Raw genomic sequence first — 19,522 nt, forward strand, 5'->3', positions numbered from 1 at the left:
AGTTTGCAGTCATCTGCAAACTTTGTCAGCCATAACCCTCCTGTGTTTGCTTGTACTTCAGAAAAGTAGATGCCGAACAAGAGTGGACCCAGGACTGAGCCCTGTGGGACACCACTTGTGACAGGCTTTGAGTCTGACATGGCTCCAGCAACTCTGACCCTGTGGGTTCTGTCACTTAGCCAGTTTGCAACCCATCTTGTGATGTATGGGTTTACATTCAAGCTGATGAGTTTTTCGATGATACCTGAGTGGGGTATTGTGTCAAGGCCTTTGCCAGGTCGAGGTAGGCTGTATGGACTGCCTTTCCCTCATCAATGGCCTTGGTGACTGTCTCGAAAAAGTCAACCAAGTTTAAGAGGCAGGATCTGCCTTTGACAAAGCCAAACTGAGTTGGATCCAAAGTCTGCAAGTTCCCTATGTCTTTATTTATGAGTTCCATTATGATCCTCTCCATGGCTTTGCAGATAAGGCTTGTCAAGCTAATGGGCGGTAATTTCCAGGGTCTGTGGAGGCACCGCCCTTATGAAGTGGGACCACAGTCGTGCGCCACTCCTTGGGTAATGATCCTGAGGTGAGGCTAAGATTAAACAGCTGTCCTAACTGTGGGTTTAATTCCTCATTGAGTTCATGAAGCACACAGCCGGGGACACCATCCGGTCCCATGGATGCTGTGTTTTTGCCTTAGTGAGGGCAGTTCTCACCTGGGCGTTGGAGATGTTTGGGGCTACAATCCTCTGGAATAGATATCTCTCCTTTTGGGGAGGAGAAGTTTGCACTGAACCTGTCAGCCAGTATGTTGGCAATGTGTGTAGGTTCAGTAATTTTCACATCATTTTGAACTAATTCTGAGCATATCTGGGAGTTTCCTCCTAGGTTTCTAACATAGCTAAAGAAGGCCTTATGATTCTCTTTAGAGTCCTTGGCGATTTTTCTCTCAAAATTTGCCTTGGATGATTTTATGAGAGCTCTTAGTTTTTACTTATAATGATCAAAGGTGTCTTACCTTTCAAGGATTTTGCTCTATCTTGTAGTAGCTTCCTCCTTTTGTTGTAGAGCTTGTTTATGGCTGGGGTCCACCAGACTGGATGCTTGCCTTTGGTACAGAGAGTCTTAGTTTTGTTTGGGATTGCCTGATCCATGCAGTCCTGTAGGTGCTGGTAGAAGGCATTTGTAAGTGATTCAGCGGTTTGAGTAATGTTTACCACTGGCTCAGGGGCCTTAAAGGAGACCACACTAGTTTTAGAAGTGTGAAATCGGCTTTGAGAAGTTTTTCACTGTGGTCTTTTTGTTTCAGGTGGGCGGGATGAGGACCTCCAGCGAGATTAGTTTATGATCTGATCTCACCAGTGAGGGTATACTTCGGTGTTGAACATTTTGATCCCATGTTCGTGATGATGAGATCAAGTATGTTTTCTCCTCTTGTGGGGATGGTGACTAGTTGTTCCATGGCATTTGAGTTTATGAACTCCAGGAATCTTTGGGTTAGAGTGTTCGGGCTTGAGTAGTGTTCCCAGTCTATATTAGGGTAGTTAAAGTCACCTAGTATGATGGTGTTTGGAGATACATTTATCCCTCCAATGTTTTCAGGAAGGCCATGTGAGGTTCCTGAGTTTGAGAGGGTGGCCTGTAACATGCTACAAATTGCAGAGCAGTCTTGCCTATGGTTAATTGCACCTGGATTGTCTCCGATGCATCATGCGTTGCCAACCTTGAGGTGTGGGTGTCCTTTATGAATATGGACACCCCCTCCTTTCTTGGTGTTGTCCGGATTTTGGGGCGGGCATGATATGAGGTGAAACCTGTTAGTGCTGGGGTGCTCTCAGGAGCCTTGAACCAGGTTTCTGTCACAGCACAGACATCGATGTTCTCCATATTGAGAAGGGCCTCGAGTGCGTGCATCTTGAGATTGAGACTTCTGGCATTGAGCAGCATTACCCTTAGTTTTTTTCCTTTTTGGTGTTCTAGGGTGGTAGGTTTAGAATTTGAGCCTTGCCTAAAAAAGGCACTATGGGGGTGGCAAGAGCCAGATAAACCAGTCTGGAACACGCAGCCTAGATATAACTAATCCTATACCCTGCTCTTGCATTCAAATTGTATTACTATCTTCCAGTACAATATGAATATTTTCTCTCCTACATAATCTTATATCTTCATTGTATTTCTTAAACACTCTACAAACCTTTCTGCACTAAATTTTTTTGCAACAATGTTGTCTTTTCTCAGTTTAAATCCATTTATTTCCTGCAAGATTTTAGAGCTATCAAAATTGTGTAAACTTATAAATTATTGATGTAGGTACTTTACTGTATATACTTGTGTTGTAATTATTTTTTTTTCTGACAATTCTCTGAAATTCACTTGTTAATGTCAATGTAATTTGGAGTGTTTCTCTTCCACTGAAAATGGGCTCTGCCCTGTTGGACTTTCCTGGTCAACAGACAGACAAATAATTTAAGTCTGTAAGGCAAAGGAGTCTCAAGTCCTCTTCACCTTTTTACAGTCTTTATTAATTTTTGTCTGGCATTAAGGTACAGAGAGACAAAGAAAAGATCTTGACTGGTGACTCCCTTTTGGCCTAGTAATCATTGGTTCCCCTTTCTTTGCAACCTAGTTAGGCATCATCAGCACATTACCCCACAGATTAGACCTGCTCTCACACAGTACAAGGGCTCACTTCTTCACCTCAGTATATCATCTCTAAACCTAACACCGTGGATGACTGGTGTCTGAAAGGAATCAGAATCCTGTTTTCTGAGGATTAACTACAGCTCTTTCAGTGGGTGAGGAAATCTTGTATATGTAAATGGAAAATATTTTTGATTTGGTGTTATACTCATGAACAGAACCCTGCACTAACAGGAATTCCCACTATCCAATCTTATGTGAGCTATTAAAAGCTGATTTGGCATATTCTTAGATCAAGACCCACTTTTTGACAATTTCTTTTCTTTTCTTTTTACTTTCCCCTCCTTTTGGTCCAATAGCTTCTGTCTTTCTCAAATTCTCTGCTTGGAAATCCATACATGTTAAGTTGTCAATCTCGCCTTCATTCTTGCTTGATGGGTTCGGAGCCGATCCTCGGCTCCGACTCGGCACTTGCTTTAGCTCGAGAACTCCTTTTACCAGCTCGAGGCAGCCCCATATCCCATGATGCAAGGCAGTAAGTACCCAGATCTCATTTGCCGCTTCGCTTGGGAGGTCTTCTTTTTACCAGCTCCTGGTAAGTTGTTTCACTTTGTGATTTTCAAGCCCCTTTTTAGTCAAAAACTAATTTTTTTATAGTTTAAATTTAATTTCTATCCTTCCTGACAGAAATTCCCTGTCTTTTTGAATTTGTTCTTAGTTATCCCTATCCCATCCCCCCCCTGTTAGGGTGTGTGTGTTGGTGTTTTTTTTATAGAATACCTTTTGGTATTTTGTGTAATTTAATTTTATTTTGACTGGTGTGTGTGTGTTTTGTGTGTCGGCACCATGTCAAAGGAGAGGGTTTCAGGTTTTAAGAAGTGTGACTCGTGCTGTCAGAAAATGTCTCTGACAGACGGTCACACTTCTTGCCTGTATTGTCTGGGCCCTCTTCACCTGCAGGACTCCTGTGCTATTTGTCACTCCTTCAGCCAGAGAGTCCTGCAGGAGAGATAACAAACTGGTTCTTAGGGGCCTTCTTAAGCCGGAGGGCTCTCCGGCTAAGTCGCTCCACAACCAGCAAGAGTTTCCATGGCCCAGGCTTGTTTTTCTATGCCTGCGGCCTCGGCTCCGACTTCGTGCAGAGTCGAGATCGGCTCGGCTGGAGCCGATTCTGGCTGACTAAGCCTTCGGCACCGATGGCCATCGGTGCGAAACTGTGTCCGCCGATGTCGGCTCCAATCGGCTCCGACACCCATGTGGCACAGGCATCGGTGTCGGCTCCAATCGGCTCCAACACCGTTACTTTGGTGGCTGTATCGGCTCTGGCTGGGGCCGATACATCGAGGCGTTCTGTCGGCTCCGAGAAATCGGCTCGACAGGATCCGTAGTGTCGGCTCCGATGGCTCATTCCAGGAAGAGGTCGAGGTCTCCTTCCTTGGAGCCGATACTTTCGGCTCCGGCTTCACCTCTTCTGTCGGAACGGAGCCATCGGAGCCGATCTTCAAGGTCATCCAGGTTGTCTGACCATGACCTAGAGAGAGTGGTCAGCAGATTGCTCAAGTCACAGGTACTGGCCCAAATGCTTCACAGTCCGTCTCAGCAGCCGACTGTTGGTGCACACCCCGTTACAGTTCCTCCTTCAACTCTACCCCAGAGCTTGGAGTTGGAGTCTTCGGGCATAGTTACTGCTACGGCTGGAGGTCGGATATCCCCTTCTGTTTCTTCAGCCTCTACTCTTATCTCCTCTTCCTTAGAGGGATTCGGTGGTCGGGCTTCCATGGTCTCCTCCGAGGGGTGAGTGGCATCGGACCCTTGTCCGAACCCGCTCTCCCCTTGGAGCCTCGGCCTTGGTGAGCTCGGCTCCGACATCTGCCTCGGATGCTTCCCTTCGGTGGTCCCTGGAGTTCCTAGCTCTTGGGCGGGTTCTCTCGGACCTGCCTGGGAGGGAGCATTCGAGGTGATGAAGAGTGTACTGGCCACTGGTATCAGTCAGCAGTCTCTTCCGTAGCTCCTCCCTCTATTGTACCTGTTGACATCTCTGCCACTTCTCTTGCTACAGGACCCAGAGATCCTCCGCCTCAGGTTTCCCCATTGGGAATTTCCCCTCTTCCGAGGATTCTCCTGATGTTTGGAGATCCTCCTAGGAAGAGGACTTGTAAGAGGAAGCATGTAGACTCCCGAGTCTGTCACGCGTCGGATACTGACTTTGATGAGTCAGAGGGATCCCTAGATCCCCTCTGAGGATGTCTCCTTTTCAGACATCCTAGAACTTCTGAAACAGAGGGAAACTGGCCCACCAACAATCCCTCTGAGGATGAGTCAGTATACCTAGAGGCGTTTGGATCTCGGCCTCCACCTCCTGGGTGTCTCTGCCTTCGACCCCTTATGCAGGTTATTGCGAAGGCGTGGACAGCTCCTGACTCTGTAGAGCCAGTCCCTAGGAGGCCTTCTAAATTTATCACTGCCCCTAGTGACAAACAATTCCTTACCAAGGGTGTCCCGCTGATGCCATGGTGGTGGCTGCGGCCACCAAAAGGAACTTGCAGATCCTTCCGTGCCCGTCCATCCTCCTAATAAGGACTCTAGGACCATGGATAGGTATGCAAGCGGATGTTTTCCTCAGCGACCTTTGCTATGCGTTCGCTGAATTATCTTTGTCACTTCACCAGACTCCAGAGAGATATCCTGAAGGAGCTGGGAGAAGTAGTTCAGGATCCTACAGCTGCAGGGGCTCAAGAAGATTGCTTCAGCTAGGAACCCTCAATTCCATTGCTAACTCCTCCATGCGGCTAATATCTTATGCTGCGGATGGAGCGAGTAGAGCCGCAGGCACAGGTGTGGCTCTTAGGCGCCAAGCCTGGATGCGGCTATGTGATTTTGCGGATCCCTTTAAGGCGTCCTTCACAAATTCTCCCTTTGATGGGTCAGCTTTGTTTGGCCCTCAGGTGAAGGAGACCTTGACCAGGTGTGAGCAGGACGGCAAGACTCTTTCTGCTGTGGAGTCCGTTTTCCACCCCTTCTAGGCCTTATCCCAAAGGACAGAAGGGTGGTAAGATGTGGTTCCGTAAATCCCAAGGAGTCACGCCGGATTCACGTGGTCAGTTTACCCCTAGAGGCAGAGGGGTAACAACAACAGACGCTCTAGAGGCAGAGGGGTCCGAAAACCAGGGAAACAGGGAGCCTCTCTCTGATAAGCCCTTTCAGCATCCCTGAGGTGTTGCCGGCTGTCCCTCCTTGGAGGCAGTCGGGGAAGATTATCACTGTACCCAGAAGCCTGGCATTCCCTCACTCAAGACAGATGGGTACAGTCGATTATATCCAAGGGTTACATAATTCCTTTCGAGGAAAGTCCCTTCCCTCAAGTTCCCTTCCAGACGTACCACCGGTCTAAGGGACATTGCAGAGTTAGAAATCGCAAAACTACTGCAAAAGAGCCATTCAGCCAGTTACAATAGACCATTCAGAGCCGGAATCTACTCAAGGTTCTTTTTGGTCCCCAAAAGACGGGAGACTGGAGACCAATATTGGATCTCAGCAGACTCAACAAGTCTGTCAGGAAGACAAGATTCGAATGGTCACTCTTCAATCAATTCTGCCCTTCTTACAGAAGGACAACTGGATGTGCTCAATAGATCTTCAGGATGCGTACTATCACATCAAAATTCACAGACGCTCCAGGAGATTTCTCCGCTTCGGCTGGGGTCCAGTCATTTCCAGTTCAGAGCCCTGCCCTTTGGTCTCACTACAGCCCCCAGAGTGTTCACCAAATGCATGGCAGTGGTCACGGCTCACCTGAGACGTCAAGGATTCCAGGTGTTTCCGTATCTCGACGACTGGCTCCTGTCAGCCACCACCAGGCATCAGCTTATACAAGCCAGGGATTACACAATAGACCTTTGTTCTCATTTGGGCATCTCAGTCAACTTGAAAAGTCATCCTTATCGCCCTGCCAGTCTATTACCTTTATAGGCGCAAACTTAAACACTGTTCGGATGTCAGCTACCCTTACAGAACAAAGAGTTTCAGACATTCAGACTCATGTCAGGATCATTCTGGCCAGCAAGAAAGTACAGGCCAGAATGGTTCTAAAAGTATTAGGTCTCATGGCTGCGGCCATTACTCTTCTTCCCTGGCTCGATTCTACATGCGCCTCCTTCAGTGGATGCTGTTCACACAGTGGTCATACCAGCAACTCCCAATGCGTCACCAGATTCTGGTGACACAAACATGCAAAGAACATCTTGCTTGGTGGATCACATCGTCTCAGGTTCACCAAGGCAGATGCTTTGTACCTCTGTCCCCGATAGCCACTGTCACCACGGATGCCTCCCTGATCGGGTGGGGGGGTCATTATCAGGGCAGGATGGTTCATGGGACGTGGCAACCGTTCGAGTACCATCTGCACATAAATGTCCTGGAGATGAGAGCAGTGCTTTTAACGTTGCAAGCCCTCAACGACTTTCTTCCCGTAGGGACAATTGCAGTCCACACAGACAACATGTCTGTAGTTTGGTATATCAACAAACAGGGCGGAACCAAGTCCTACCCCTTGTGTCGAAGCGCTCAGACTATGGCAATGGGCGATCTCCTCTCATCGGTTTCTGGTAGCAACGCATATCCCTGGGAAAACCAACATTATAGCGGACAGATTGAGCAGAGCTATTCTCATGCCTCACGAGTGGTCTCTCAAGCAATCCATAGCGGAAGAGATTTTTCTGGAATGGGGTCGTCCATGTTGCGATCTTTTGCTACTCCCCAAAACAGCAAATGTCCAGACTTCTTCAGCCTCTTCCCTCTATCAGGCCATCCCCAGAGACGCTCTGACCCAGGATTGGCCCCAGGGACTTCTTTATGCCTTCCCCATTTCCTCTGATCCCTCAGGTGATCCAGAAAGCTACCGCTTTGAGAGCCAAATTGATTCTCATTGCCCCTTACTGGCCTCGACAAGTTTGGTTCCCGTTCCTCCATCATCACCTTTTGGTGCAGCCGTGGCATCTGGACCCAGTGCCAGATCTACTGATTCACCAATCCGGTCAGCTGCACCGGTCAATCCCTTCTCTCAACCTCACAGCATGGTTGCTCCACTTCCTTCCTTAGCCAGGCTTCCTTTGATCTCTAACCCAGTTAGAGATATCATAGTAGCTTCACTAAAATCCTCTACCAGGAGGATTTACACAAGCAAATGGAAGCGTTTCTCTTACTGGGCTAAGGCCCAAAATATTGATCCTTTTACTGCCCCTGTTCAGGCAGTTCTGGACTTCTTAGCAGAGATTTTTCATGCAGGCTCCTCTTCTTCCACAGTCAGAGTTCAGTTGGCTGCTATTTCTAATTTTCATGTCGGGATAGCAGATCATAATATTATGTCCCATAGGCTCTGCAGGGCCTTCTTGAAAGGAATTTTCCTACTAAAGCCTCCAATCAGGAATCCTCCTCCTCAGTGGGATCTAAATTTAGTGCTGACATCCTTGATTCTTCCCCCCTTCGAGCCAGCTGTTTCTTGTTCCCTGAAATATCTTTCTTGGAAAACTTTATTCCTAGTGGCTATTACATCTGCCAGGAGGGTGTCTGAACTTCATGCTCTTTCGGTTCTACTCCCCTATTTGATTTTTCACAAAGACAGAGTGTCTTTGAGAACTAATCCATCCTTTTACCTAAGGTCGCTTCAAAAAACAATCTGAATCAATCCATTGATCTCCCTGTATTCTTTCCTAACTATTCAGATAGAGCTGAACAAAAGCTACATTATCTTGACGTCCACCGTCAGCTTAGATATTATTTGGACAGAACAAAAAATTTAGAAAATCTGATCAACTTTTTGTTTCCTATGCGGATAATAAAAAAGGCCTTCCTGTTTCTAAAGTGACCTTGTCCAGATGGCTTTCTTCGGTCATCACTGAAATTTATACGATCAGGGGAAAACAGCTGTACTCAAAACCTAAAGCACATTCAACTAGGAGTTTAGCTACTTCTACAGCTTTTCAAGCTAGACTGCCTTTGGACACTATTTGTGCAGCGGCCACTTGGGCCACTCCTCACACTTTTGTTTCCCATTACAAATTGGACTTGGCCTCCAGGGACAGAGCCAGTTTTGGCTCTACAGTCCTCAAGAGTTTGTTCCATTGAGCCACCCAGGATAGAGGTGCTAGGGGCGGTCCCATCAAGCAAGAATGAAGGCGAGATTGACAACTTAACATTAAGAAGTTATGTACCTACCATAACGTTCCATGTTAGTTGTCTTCTCTCGCCTTCTTTCTTGTACCCTCCCTCCTTCCCCTGGCCTGGACAGACCTTGTATAAGAAACTATTATGCTAAAGACCATTCAAACCTGGTCCTTTTTTCCATCTGTAAGTTTCTTCTTCCTTTGGGAAGTATTTTATGCTTGGTGTTATTGCCCTTTGTCAACAAACGAGATCTGGGTACTTACTGCCTTGCATCATGGGATATGGGGCTGCCTCGAGCTGGTAAAAGGAGTTCTCGAGCTAAAGCAAGTGCCGAGTCGGAGCCGAGGATCGGCTCCGAACCCATCAAGCAAGAAAGAAGGCGAGAGAAGACAACTAACATGGAACGTTATGGTAGGTACATAACTTCTTATTCTAGTAGCCTTTACTTAAGCTAGAAGAGTATCTGAGCTCCAAACATGGCAATCCCTCCCTTCCTTATTTTTCCATAAGGACAGAGTGCCTTTGTGGGGCCAACCCCTCATTTATGCCTAGCTCCTGAAACTCTTAATAGTATTGAAGTATTGCCTTTTAGACAAAAGCATTCACACTCCTTTCACAGTAGCAGTTTGGCATGTTGCATTGTAATCGTTTCGTATTGGGGTGAGTATATGACTTTTTTTTTTTTTTTTCCAGAATAGGAGATAGAGCACATTTCAAGAATATATCTTCACCGAGTTGTTGCATCAGAAGTAGTAATGATGCATTTTATCATATAAGGCAAATATTTTTGCCACTGCAGCATACTACCAAAACTCACTGTGCATGCTTACATTTAGCAACGAATTGCATTGAGAAATGCTAAAGGTAGAATGATAATCTTCTGTGTAATGTGTATTTGAATGTTCTTTTTCTGGTATTAAATGTTTTTTGAAGAACTGTGAAATGGAGAGTGATCTAGTTGCTTTTGTACATGGGTGCAAAATGTATTTTTTTACCAGGCATTTCATATTGGTAGTGTATCGTGGCATTGTACTGTGTTTTAAGTATGTTTTGTTATACACTGAGGTGGCTATTTCACTCCTTTTCAAGGTAGGAAATGCAGCCTGTGTTCAGAGTACAATTTTACTGAGCCGTCATCAGATTGTACATTGCAAGTAAAAATCGTATCAATTTCTTCTGATACGCTAACATTTTTGTCATTGAAAATGTGCTGTGACCAGAACTCTTGAGATTACATTGTGGTCTTGTAGCATTCAGCACTGAACTACTTTGAAATTCTTAAGGATAGAATGTTTGTGTCTTTCGGCTTTTCCCTGTTAGGGGTCGCCACAGCGGAACTCCGGTCCGCTAATGATTGGTAGTAGAATGATATTCTTAAATGTGTTTTTCACCTGCTTGTTTTTTAAACTTAGATTAACTCTTAATGAAGACTTAAACATATAGTCTTTTATACATTGATGACAAATACAGGGCTTTACTGGCACTTCACCATCTGGCATATTGCATTGCACTGAAATTTATGTTTTGGTGGGTATATGCATTATTTTCTTGTAGGGAGTACAGCACATGCCCAGAATAAGAATATACTTTTACTGAGTTGTCAATATATTGCAAGAGAATACACACTCTCCCATAGTTTGATATAAAATGTAGATGTAACTTTATATCTGAAGTCAACAACTAAGAGCATTTTGCAGCTGAGAGTCCTTTTCAGAAACATTTGCTATGTCTTTTTAGGTGTGTATGTGTGTGTGTGTGTGTGTGTGTGTGTGTACTTAACACATTATGTTCAGGATGGAGTGAAGCAGTCTCAAATTGGGAGTGCTTTGTGAAAGTTTAGTCCAGCTTCAAAAAATTTCTTTTACTGGGATTTTTTTCAACAGCACATGTGCAGTAATAGTCGGACAGCAGTGCTAAATTTATTGTACTGCATTGGCACTCTGATTCATGATAACCTTGACAGTAAAGAAGAAAAATCCACAGTGAATCCAAACCTAAAATTTGGCAAATAACTGTGTCCTTTAGTTGCTACAACCTATTTTGTTTATAGTGGACGACAGAAGGTTAATTTAAAAGTTTTTAAAGAACACACAATGTACAGCTTTGAAGTACCTACTGATGCTTAACGGTTGTTTACCTGTTCAGAGAGGAAGCTAAATTTCCTTTCTTTGGAATGCACAGAGTAACTTGGATTGTTACTAATAAGACAAGGATGACAGGCCACTTTGCTTCACTGTAAATGCATTTTAGGTTGGTAGCAATTATATGCTTCCTTTTATAAGGAGGCCATGCATATTTAGTAAGGTTGATGCTGGTAAAATGTTTGTGATAATTTTGTTTTATTGCAATATTTTAGTAATTTTGTTTTTATTGCAGTTTGATTTGGCATTTTAAGTTGAAAGGCCAACAGTGTTTTCCTTGTTACAGGCCAGAATAAAGAAGATTATGCAAACAGATGAAGAAATTGGTAAAGTGGCAGCAGCAGTTCCTGTTATTATCTGTATCCTTTGCACCTTAGGATGCGTCATGAAACTGAAATGCACAAGTCACATTAAAATACTGGGCTTCTTGGCATCTCTTGTAGTAGTTGAATGGCTGTTGGCAGTCTGTGCAGCTGCTTGCCACTATTCATCTGTTTCTGTATTCTGCTTACATTGCATTAGTATAAATAATGATTCTAGATTATTTTTTCTTTCATTTTATGAAATGTGGTTTCTGTAGTTTGCTGCTTCTCCAGCTTTTATTATATTAAGCAGTGATCACAAATGACAATATTCTGTCTACCTTCTGGTAGAAGTACAGGAAGGATTTAATACCTTGAAGAGGTAATTCTCTTCAGAAATAGTGATCATATGTTAAAAGAAATGGTCTGGTTGCTGTTCGCAGGTCATAAGCTAGTCGGTAAATATAAAATAAATAATATAAATATATTGGTAAGTAAAAAAAAAATATGCTTTTTAAGTGCAGTACAGTACATGTAGTACAGAAATTGCAGCACTCCCATGAGTCTCTTGACTCAGTAGATCATTACTTTTAGAACACCCAATAACTAGGTGACATCACTCTCCTTATTTAACTTTCATAAGTTGCCTTCTGTGGATTTCTGCTTTGATTTCATTTTGCCCTTGTTATAGTTGAGTTCTGGGAAGGCAGGGTTCTTCTTGGCTCTTTTATATAACTATTTACTAAAAGCTAAGAGGTTAGTAATGAAACGGAGCCTGGGAAGATGAGGTTACACAGTGAAATTTGAACCTTTCTTTCCCTAAAGTCTCCATTGTTTTTTTAACTGGGAAGAAGTTGTCACTAAGCAAGGAGAAATAAATAGTATAGTTTAAATATTTTCTTCCTTTTTGGACTGGTGCTTTACTTAGAATTATTATTGTGTCGTAGACTGAAGAGAAAGTTGTGAAATGTTTATTTTTAAGGCAATGTATTGAGAAGCCGCAGACAGCAGTGGCTGCGAGTTATTGTCTTAGCTTAAGGCAATTAAACTGTCTTGAACTGCACAACTGTCTAACATATACACAACTAACTACAGCACACAAACTCATTTATCATCCAGAAAAATTCCCTGCACTTCAAAAGTTATTACTGCCCTACTCTCCAGCAAGGTACCTCGATTCTAGTAACAATTTATTATTACTTACAAATAAGTCAAATAATGTTGCAGGAGATTCACTCTACTCAAACTGCGTTGCTAAACTCTGGAATAGTGTCCGTACGCAAATAAAACTCTCCGACAAAATCAGTGTTTTTAAACCACTGCTTAAACAACATCTTAACCAATCCTGGTCCTGTATGTGCTCATCACAAGTTTAAAACTCTGTGTTCATTGTACGATACTCTCCAAGTACTCTCCTTAAACATAATATTCTCAACCTCTTACTGAAATGACAAAACAAGTTTTATACAGAAGTGCTGTCTGTACAATCCACTGAGTTGCAGGTGTGCTTTCTGTGTAAAATCTTACCATGTATAAATGTAACTACTGTTTGTGCATAAATGTAAATATAAATGTAACTACTGTGTTTGACTGGAACTTAATATAATGCAGTATAAGCAAATGGAGCTTTTCTGTCTGGGCCACCACTGGAAATGGGTGTTACCCAGTCGAACTTTCCCAGTAAACAAAGGCAGATAAATAAGCAGTATTTATTTATCTACCGATCTATTTTTTAGGCTTCAGCCTTTGTGGCAGTTCAGTTAGTATTAGGCAGTAGTAGGAAACTGCATTGTTTCTCCAGCTGTTGCTTCTTTGCTGAGCATATGTAGCTGTTTAGTTCATATTTAATATGAGTTTTTTAATTGGAGTGTGGCCATTTTTTGCTGGCCTTGGAAGAAAAGCTCCACACATAAATGTCATATAGTCAATGGATAAATGGTTAAATCTAAATGCAGATGCAGTTGTAAGTACATGGTCTGTCTTTCCAGCACAGTAGCAAGGCAGAACTGTAATGTGTAATATTTCAAGTAACCATTCATAGCAGTGATTTGTACGGCAAGTACAAGGGAATATCCATTTGAGGTATGTAGTCAAGAAAATGCAGTTATTACTTTTTTTTGTATACTGTTTACATGTACTCATTGAAACAAACGAAGGTTTTGGGAACATTTCTGCATGTTAAATGTAGCTGGGTTACGTTAGCTGTGTTGCAATTTTTATAGTAGTCACATAATGTATTTTTGCAAAGATGTGTGTTTGTGGTTCAGTGGTAACAGTAAAGCTGCTTTTTAAATCTAGCCTTAATTATGACACCTCTTGCAATGCTGAGCATTTTAATCTAGATTGTACCAGTTTGACAAAGAGTACATCACCAGATTGGATGTATGTTTTTTGTCATGCTGCTGTTTGAAGAAATGAGGTTTTTGTAACTAACTTACAGTTCAGGAGTGTTACATGGCATGAGCTGCTTTAGTTTTCCAGGAACCCTGCTTTAGTGCTATTCACTGTGCACATTGAAGCAGCTAAAAGGTTGAACTACTTTTCTAGGTCTCTGGTATGTAGGTTATTTACTGAGCATAGAATAGTGTTTAGATGCTATAGTTGGAGGGTGCTGTCCTGCATAAAATTCCACGGGTTTTGGAGTACAGTTTGTGGCTGGACTGTACTGGCTTGTTTGTGGTAACTGTCAGCTTGATAAGGTACCCTGCCTGTCTTTGGTGTGCAGTTTTCAGACATTTCTGCCCTTTGTTTCCCATTTCTGTGCTTTTTTGCTGGCAGGTTATTGCCATATTTTCCTTACCTTTATTTTTTTTGTACTTGTCAGGGACTAAAAGTTAAATTTCATGCTTGTAGAAGACCACATACTCTTATCTGTTCTGCAACCCTATTAGTTCCTATTAGCATCAGTATAGGATTGATAGGATGTTCCCTTACTTTCCTTTTAATGTTTGGTACTTCTAGTGGTTTTCATTTTATAGCTGTCATGGTGAAAACACTCTGGAGGTAACCATTTGAAATGTTGGGACCCACTAGAGCGAGTCGCAAAACACAGAGACTGAGTTTTCGGAAGGAACGGACTTAATATGGTAAGTGCGAGATGCCATTTCTTGGAATATTCCCTTTTCTCCAAGGTATGGCAATCTCTGAGTTGGTATGCACAAGTTTGGGGGGTGTGGGTGGGTGGGTGCAGGAGAGGCTTGCAACCCCCCGCAAAATTAAGTTTTAAGAACTATTTTCGAGATTTGCTCTTCACTGGATATTCTGTCCCTCCCCCAGCTTTTCGGCGCTCTGCATTTCTAGTGCTGGCATTTCAATTCATTCCGGAGTCATTTGTGTTTTTTCCTCATTGCAGCTGTCTTTTTTTTTTTTTTCTTCCATTGCAAGATAACAACCAAATGCATGTTGTTGCTTTAAGTATTGCTTGGTTACTATTTCCATGTGCATTGTTCTTAACTGTCTGCTCACTTGTTATAATGAAGTTTAAGTGCACTGTGTAAACAGATCCTGCTCTCTATTGTTGTGATTTGTCTGATGGTCACTTTAAGTGTTAAGTAACAGAAAAGGTAACGGGTACATTGCAGAGTACCTTCTAAGATTATGGAATTAGCTTCCCTTTGCAGTCAGAAAAAGCTGGTAACTTCCTTCATATGTGAGAAGTGGAAAATCTGTGCATGTAGTTATGTTGTAAAGGCTTTATTGAAGGCTAGAAGGTGATAGGCTTGGCAGCAGAACCTCTGAACCTGTTATATGGTGGTGTTTTTAACAAGATAATAGATGGTTGTTGCTGAAAAGATCAACTGTGCTTTTCTAGTATGGGATTTAAGAGTAACCGTGTCAATACGTCGGCTACCTGGACTCCTAAACAGCGCGTTTAACAAAAGTAAGCAGCTTTCCTTCTCTTTGATTTAGCATTATCACTTCAAAGGTTTGATCGTATATAAATGGGCAGTCTTTCACTCTAACCCACATCTGATGAAGTGTGATGAAACGAAAACGGATTTTTAAACAGCGTTAATGGAGATGGAGTGCTTTTAGTTTGATTTATTCTTCAATATAACGTTACATATACTGGTTGCCTTCGTCCGTGACTTCATTGCTTCGGTGTCACTGTACTTTTCGTGGTTATATTGGATTTATTTTGTGTACTTTTGCCTGCTCTTTGATTTTATTAATGATTAATAAAACTCCAAGCTTCCAATGGTCGTGTAATAAATCCAAAAAAAGGTATTAGTCAGACGACAAATGGCAATAAAGCACACACTTATTAAAACAACCGGTAAGCACTTTTATTCATATAGAACTTCAGACCTGGTTGCACCATATACAAACCTCACATTTTATATGCTAATTAAATCACATGATTAAAACATTAACAGTGTTTTAACCCTTTCTTACATAAAACTACTTGTAATTTTCTTTCTCATTCATACCTGGGTCTGCATCTGTGTTTAACCTCACGTGCCAAGCATATTCTTTCCAGTTCAAATCTTCTGCATCCCATCTTTTATCTGCATTTGGCACTTGGTCAGTAATAGTAAAACTAAACTTCACTTTAACATTATTGTGGATATTAGCAACATGTCTTGCTAAGGCATTAGTCAAATCTAGCTTTTCAACTGCCCTAAGATGTTCATAAATTCTACGATGGAAGCAATGTATTGTTCTTCCAATGTAAAACAATGCAGAAGATTTCTTCAGATTTTTTTGCCTTTATGCAGTTGGTAGAGTTCAGTATAGATTATGTAAAGGTTTACATACTTAATTGTATATTATTGTGTGTGTGTCTAATTGTTTTTTCCAAAAAGTCTTGTAATGGCTGACTCTCAAGTCTTTAAGAAGTATGCCAAGTGCATGCATAATCTTCCCCCTCAAGACCCTCACACTTTTTATGTTTACTGTTGGGTGCCATCCACTTAGATTTGGCCTGCCAGTCTTCAGCCTCTTTTAGCTCCAGGGTACTTCAAGCCAGGCATAAAAAGTTGATTGTGTAAGGTCTTCTTTCATCACAGACAGGGTTCCTTCTGTGCTTCCCCAGTCAAGAAACAGGATGGGCCAAAGTCTCTAGGGAGAAGTCACAAGAGAAAGAAAAGGACAAGTTTCCTTCAGTTAAATGGCGTTCTCCAGATCAAGCAATGCCAGTTGGACCCAGGTCAAAAGCTGCCCAGTGGGCAGAAGTACAGCTTTTTTGGACTGTCCATCATCTCCTCAATCTCTGTTCTTGACAGAAACAGTGAGCCCGAGATTGCATTCACCTGAGTTACAAGAATGAAGCTTTTCCAGGCCTTTGTCTGTGGCTTCTTCTGCTCTGTCATCTTGAAGCTTAACGGAATATAATGTTGACAGGATGATGAGAAAATGTCTGAAAAGAGAAATCTAGCTTGGGTTTCTTTCGATACCATCCCCAGGGAACGTTCCAACAATTGGACATTCTACCCCTCCACTTATTTCGCCTGTCCCAATTCATTCTTGGGTTCCAGCAGTGTCTGATTCAGCTAACTTTGATGCGCCTGTATCAGTGCCAAAAGTACAAGACACCAAGAGCATCACTCTCTCTCTCGACTCCGATGCCTTCAGATCAGGAAGGGATTTGGAGTCGTAGTGGCTGTCCTGGATTCTGAGGGGATGTGAGATTTTTGGAGCAGTCTCTTTCTGTCAATACTTTAGCACTAGATAGCTCAGGTCTAAGATCAGCCTCAGGGTTGGGGCTTGTCAATGCCATGGGTTCTCTGTCATCTTATGATCATCGGCTCTGACAATTACTTCATCCTTTTGAGGCTTTTGAAAGGGTTTTGAGTACGCCCAATGAGATGGTATTGTCATCTAGCATGGTTCCACTCAAATCCCAAACTAAATCTTGCTGCTGCTTATCATCCTGCCAGACAAGGACATTCGGGACCCTAAAGATGATCCTCTAGGTGTCAGAGGGCTGGGAAAAACATGGTTTTATAAGTCACAGACCTCTTATGACTCTCCTGGTAATGGACCTCCATCTGGCAGAGATGGAGAAAACCAGGTTTCCACGGTCCTTTAACTGACTGTTGCACTTTGGACTCTTATCCTTGCACCCTCAAGCTTAGCAAAACATAACAAAAGATTCATGGGTGCTAAAGATAATTTTCAGAGGCTCTTCTGTTCCCTCTTCTCTTCCTGCTATGAAAAAAAGGTTGTTCCTGACATTCCACCCAGTCATTTGAAACCAGCAGCAGCAGAAATTTACAAGCTGTTAAAAAAGGTCATCCATCCAGTCCCCTAACACCAATTAGAATCTGGAGTCTGTTCCTGGTTCTTTTTATTACAAGAGAAAACAAGGGACCTCTGATTAGTTTTAGATCTTGGTCATCTGAATCTGTTTGTGTAACAGACACAATTCCAAATGGTCCGTGTTCGGTCCATATTGCCTCTACTGAGGAAAGATTTGGATGTGCTCAGTAGATCTCCAGGATGCTTTCCATCGTGAAAATAGAGAAGTGCTCCAGGAGATTCTTCCATTTCTGGCGGAGAGCCAGTCACTACCAGTTCAGAGTCCTGCCTTTCAGTCTCATCACAGCCTCCAGGGAGTTCACTAAGTTAGTGTCAGTGGTAATGGTGCACTTGCACCTACTAGGGATCCAAGTCTTCCCCTACCTTGATGATTGGCTCCTAACTGCTGCTTCCAGGCATCTGCTACTACATCACTTGGATCTTTTGCTCCAAATGTTACTTGATCTAGGTATACCAGTAAACTTTTGTAAGCGCCCGTTATTGCCAGCCCCGCAGATAGAATGCATTGGATGCCACCTCAACACAACTCTACAAATTGTCAGCTTTTCTCACCACAGGGTTAGACCTTTTATGTCTAACGGCCATGCAGTGGTTCATCATCCATCTCCCCCCAGTACGTTTGATTCTGTGTCTACTAGGCTTAATGGCATCCACAATTCTAATGATTTCATTGGCTTGCTACCATATGAGAGTGTGTCAGTGGATTCTAGCAGTGCAGTGGTCCCAGAATTTGCACCCATTACATGTGAAAATTCGACTCAAAGATTTGCAGGTGGCACATCGCTTGGTGGATCATCTCTCCTTCAGTAAGTAAAGGACTACCTTTTCACGTAGGTCTGCCGTAGCAGTAGTAACCATGGATGTTCTTCGTGTTTCACTGTTGCAGTCATTACATTTGGGTAATCTGCTGGCAGGTTGCCCTCAGTCGGCCTGAATTCCAAAGTCTTGGGTCCTGCATCGGTCGCTGTCTATTCTTCTATGATGTCAGGTCGTCAGGGGTATAAAACAGGCAACCGATGCCATTTTCTTTAGTCTTTCTTGCCGTGCAGTGCCCAAAGCAGAAGCAGTTCGCAAGTGCCGGTCGGCCGACTCCTGAAATTTTCGAAATTGAGTTTCAGAACCGAAGTCTTCCCTAAAGCTAAGTACCCCGTTGGGGAAACTTTTTCTTGCTCCATACCGATGTCAGTAAAAGTTAATAATTGCATTACTTGTGGGAAGCAAATACCTCATAAGGATTTCCATTTGTACTGTATTCCTTGCCTAGGCCCTGATCATAATGTGCCTAGCTGTCGGTTTTGTGCTAGATATAACCAACGCACTATTAAGCGTCGGTATATCTTTGCTTCAAAATATTTTGGAAACAGATTGAACTATCCTGAAATGTCGTCAGATAACAATCCGACTACCGGAGTTCACAAAAAACGCAAAGAAAAGGACAGAGACAGACCGTCGAGGTCCAACACCGATGACGAATCTTCTCCTAAGCCAGTCGCTGGTTCGCCGGTACTCGGGCGCTTTCGCAGCCCCTGATACCCACTACTTTCGAGTTGCAGGCCTCTACTGAGACCCATGTGGAGTCTGGCATGCTGCGAGATTCTCAAAGTATTGTACCCGCGGATGTCTCTCCCTCTGATGGGTCCGGAGCCGCTGAGCAGGCACAGGCTTCTGAGGGTGTCTTCAGGCCTCAGCATTTCTATATAAAACTGATGCCAGCTTCAAAATCAAAGACAAAAGCAAATTCTAAAGCTAAAAAAAGATGCATGAGCCACGTGCTCAGGCCTCTATGCCAAAAAAACAGATGATCAAAATAGTTGAAGACGGCTCCCAGCCCCTTCCTGATAAGAGATCTAGGCATGGATGATGTGTTTTTGGAGTCGAGCTTGACTCCAGACTCCTTATCTCTGGCTCCTAGCAAGCCAGACAGATGTTACAGAGTTCCTGACTCACACAAATTGTTATTTAAAAACCCTGCTGCTGACCCTGAAACTATTTCACAGGGTCCAAAAGGTGTAAAGGCCTCAAAAGCAAAAA

The 19,522-nt window shown here is 43.1% G+C and overlaps 1 protein-coding gene across 2 annotated transcripts in view; it reads left to right on the forward strand.

The window, feature by feature from the left end:
* DRAP1 (DR1 associated protein 1) overlaps positions 1-19,522 on the forward strand; it is an 868,088-nt gene that overhangs the window by 182,186 nt on the left and 666,380 nt on the right. For both annotated transcript variants that reach the window (XM_044073779.1, XM_044073778.1), the window contains exon 2: positions 11,215-11,287. In XM_044073779.1, coding sequence (XP_043929714.1) covers positions 11,215-11,287 — 73 coding nt within the window. The remainder of the gene's footprint in view (positions 1-11,214; positions 11,288-19,522) is intronic.

Source organism: Protopterus annectens, chromosome 6.part0 (assembly GCF_019279795.1).
Source record: "Protopterus annectens isolate FY-2018-M chromosome 6.part0, PAN1.0, whole genome shotgun sequence".
Classification (NCBI taxonomy): domain Eukaryota; kingdom Metazoa; phylum Chordata; order Ceratodontiformes; family Protopteridae; genus Protopterus; species Protopterus annectens.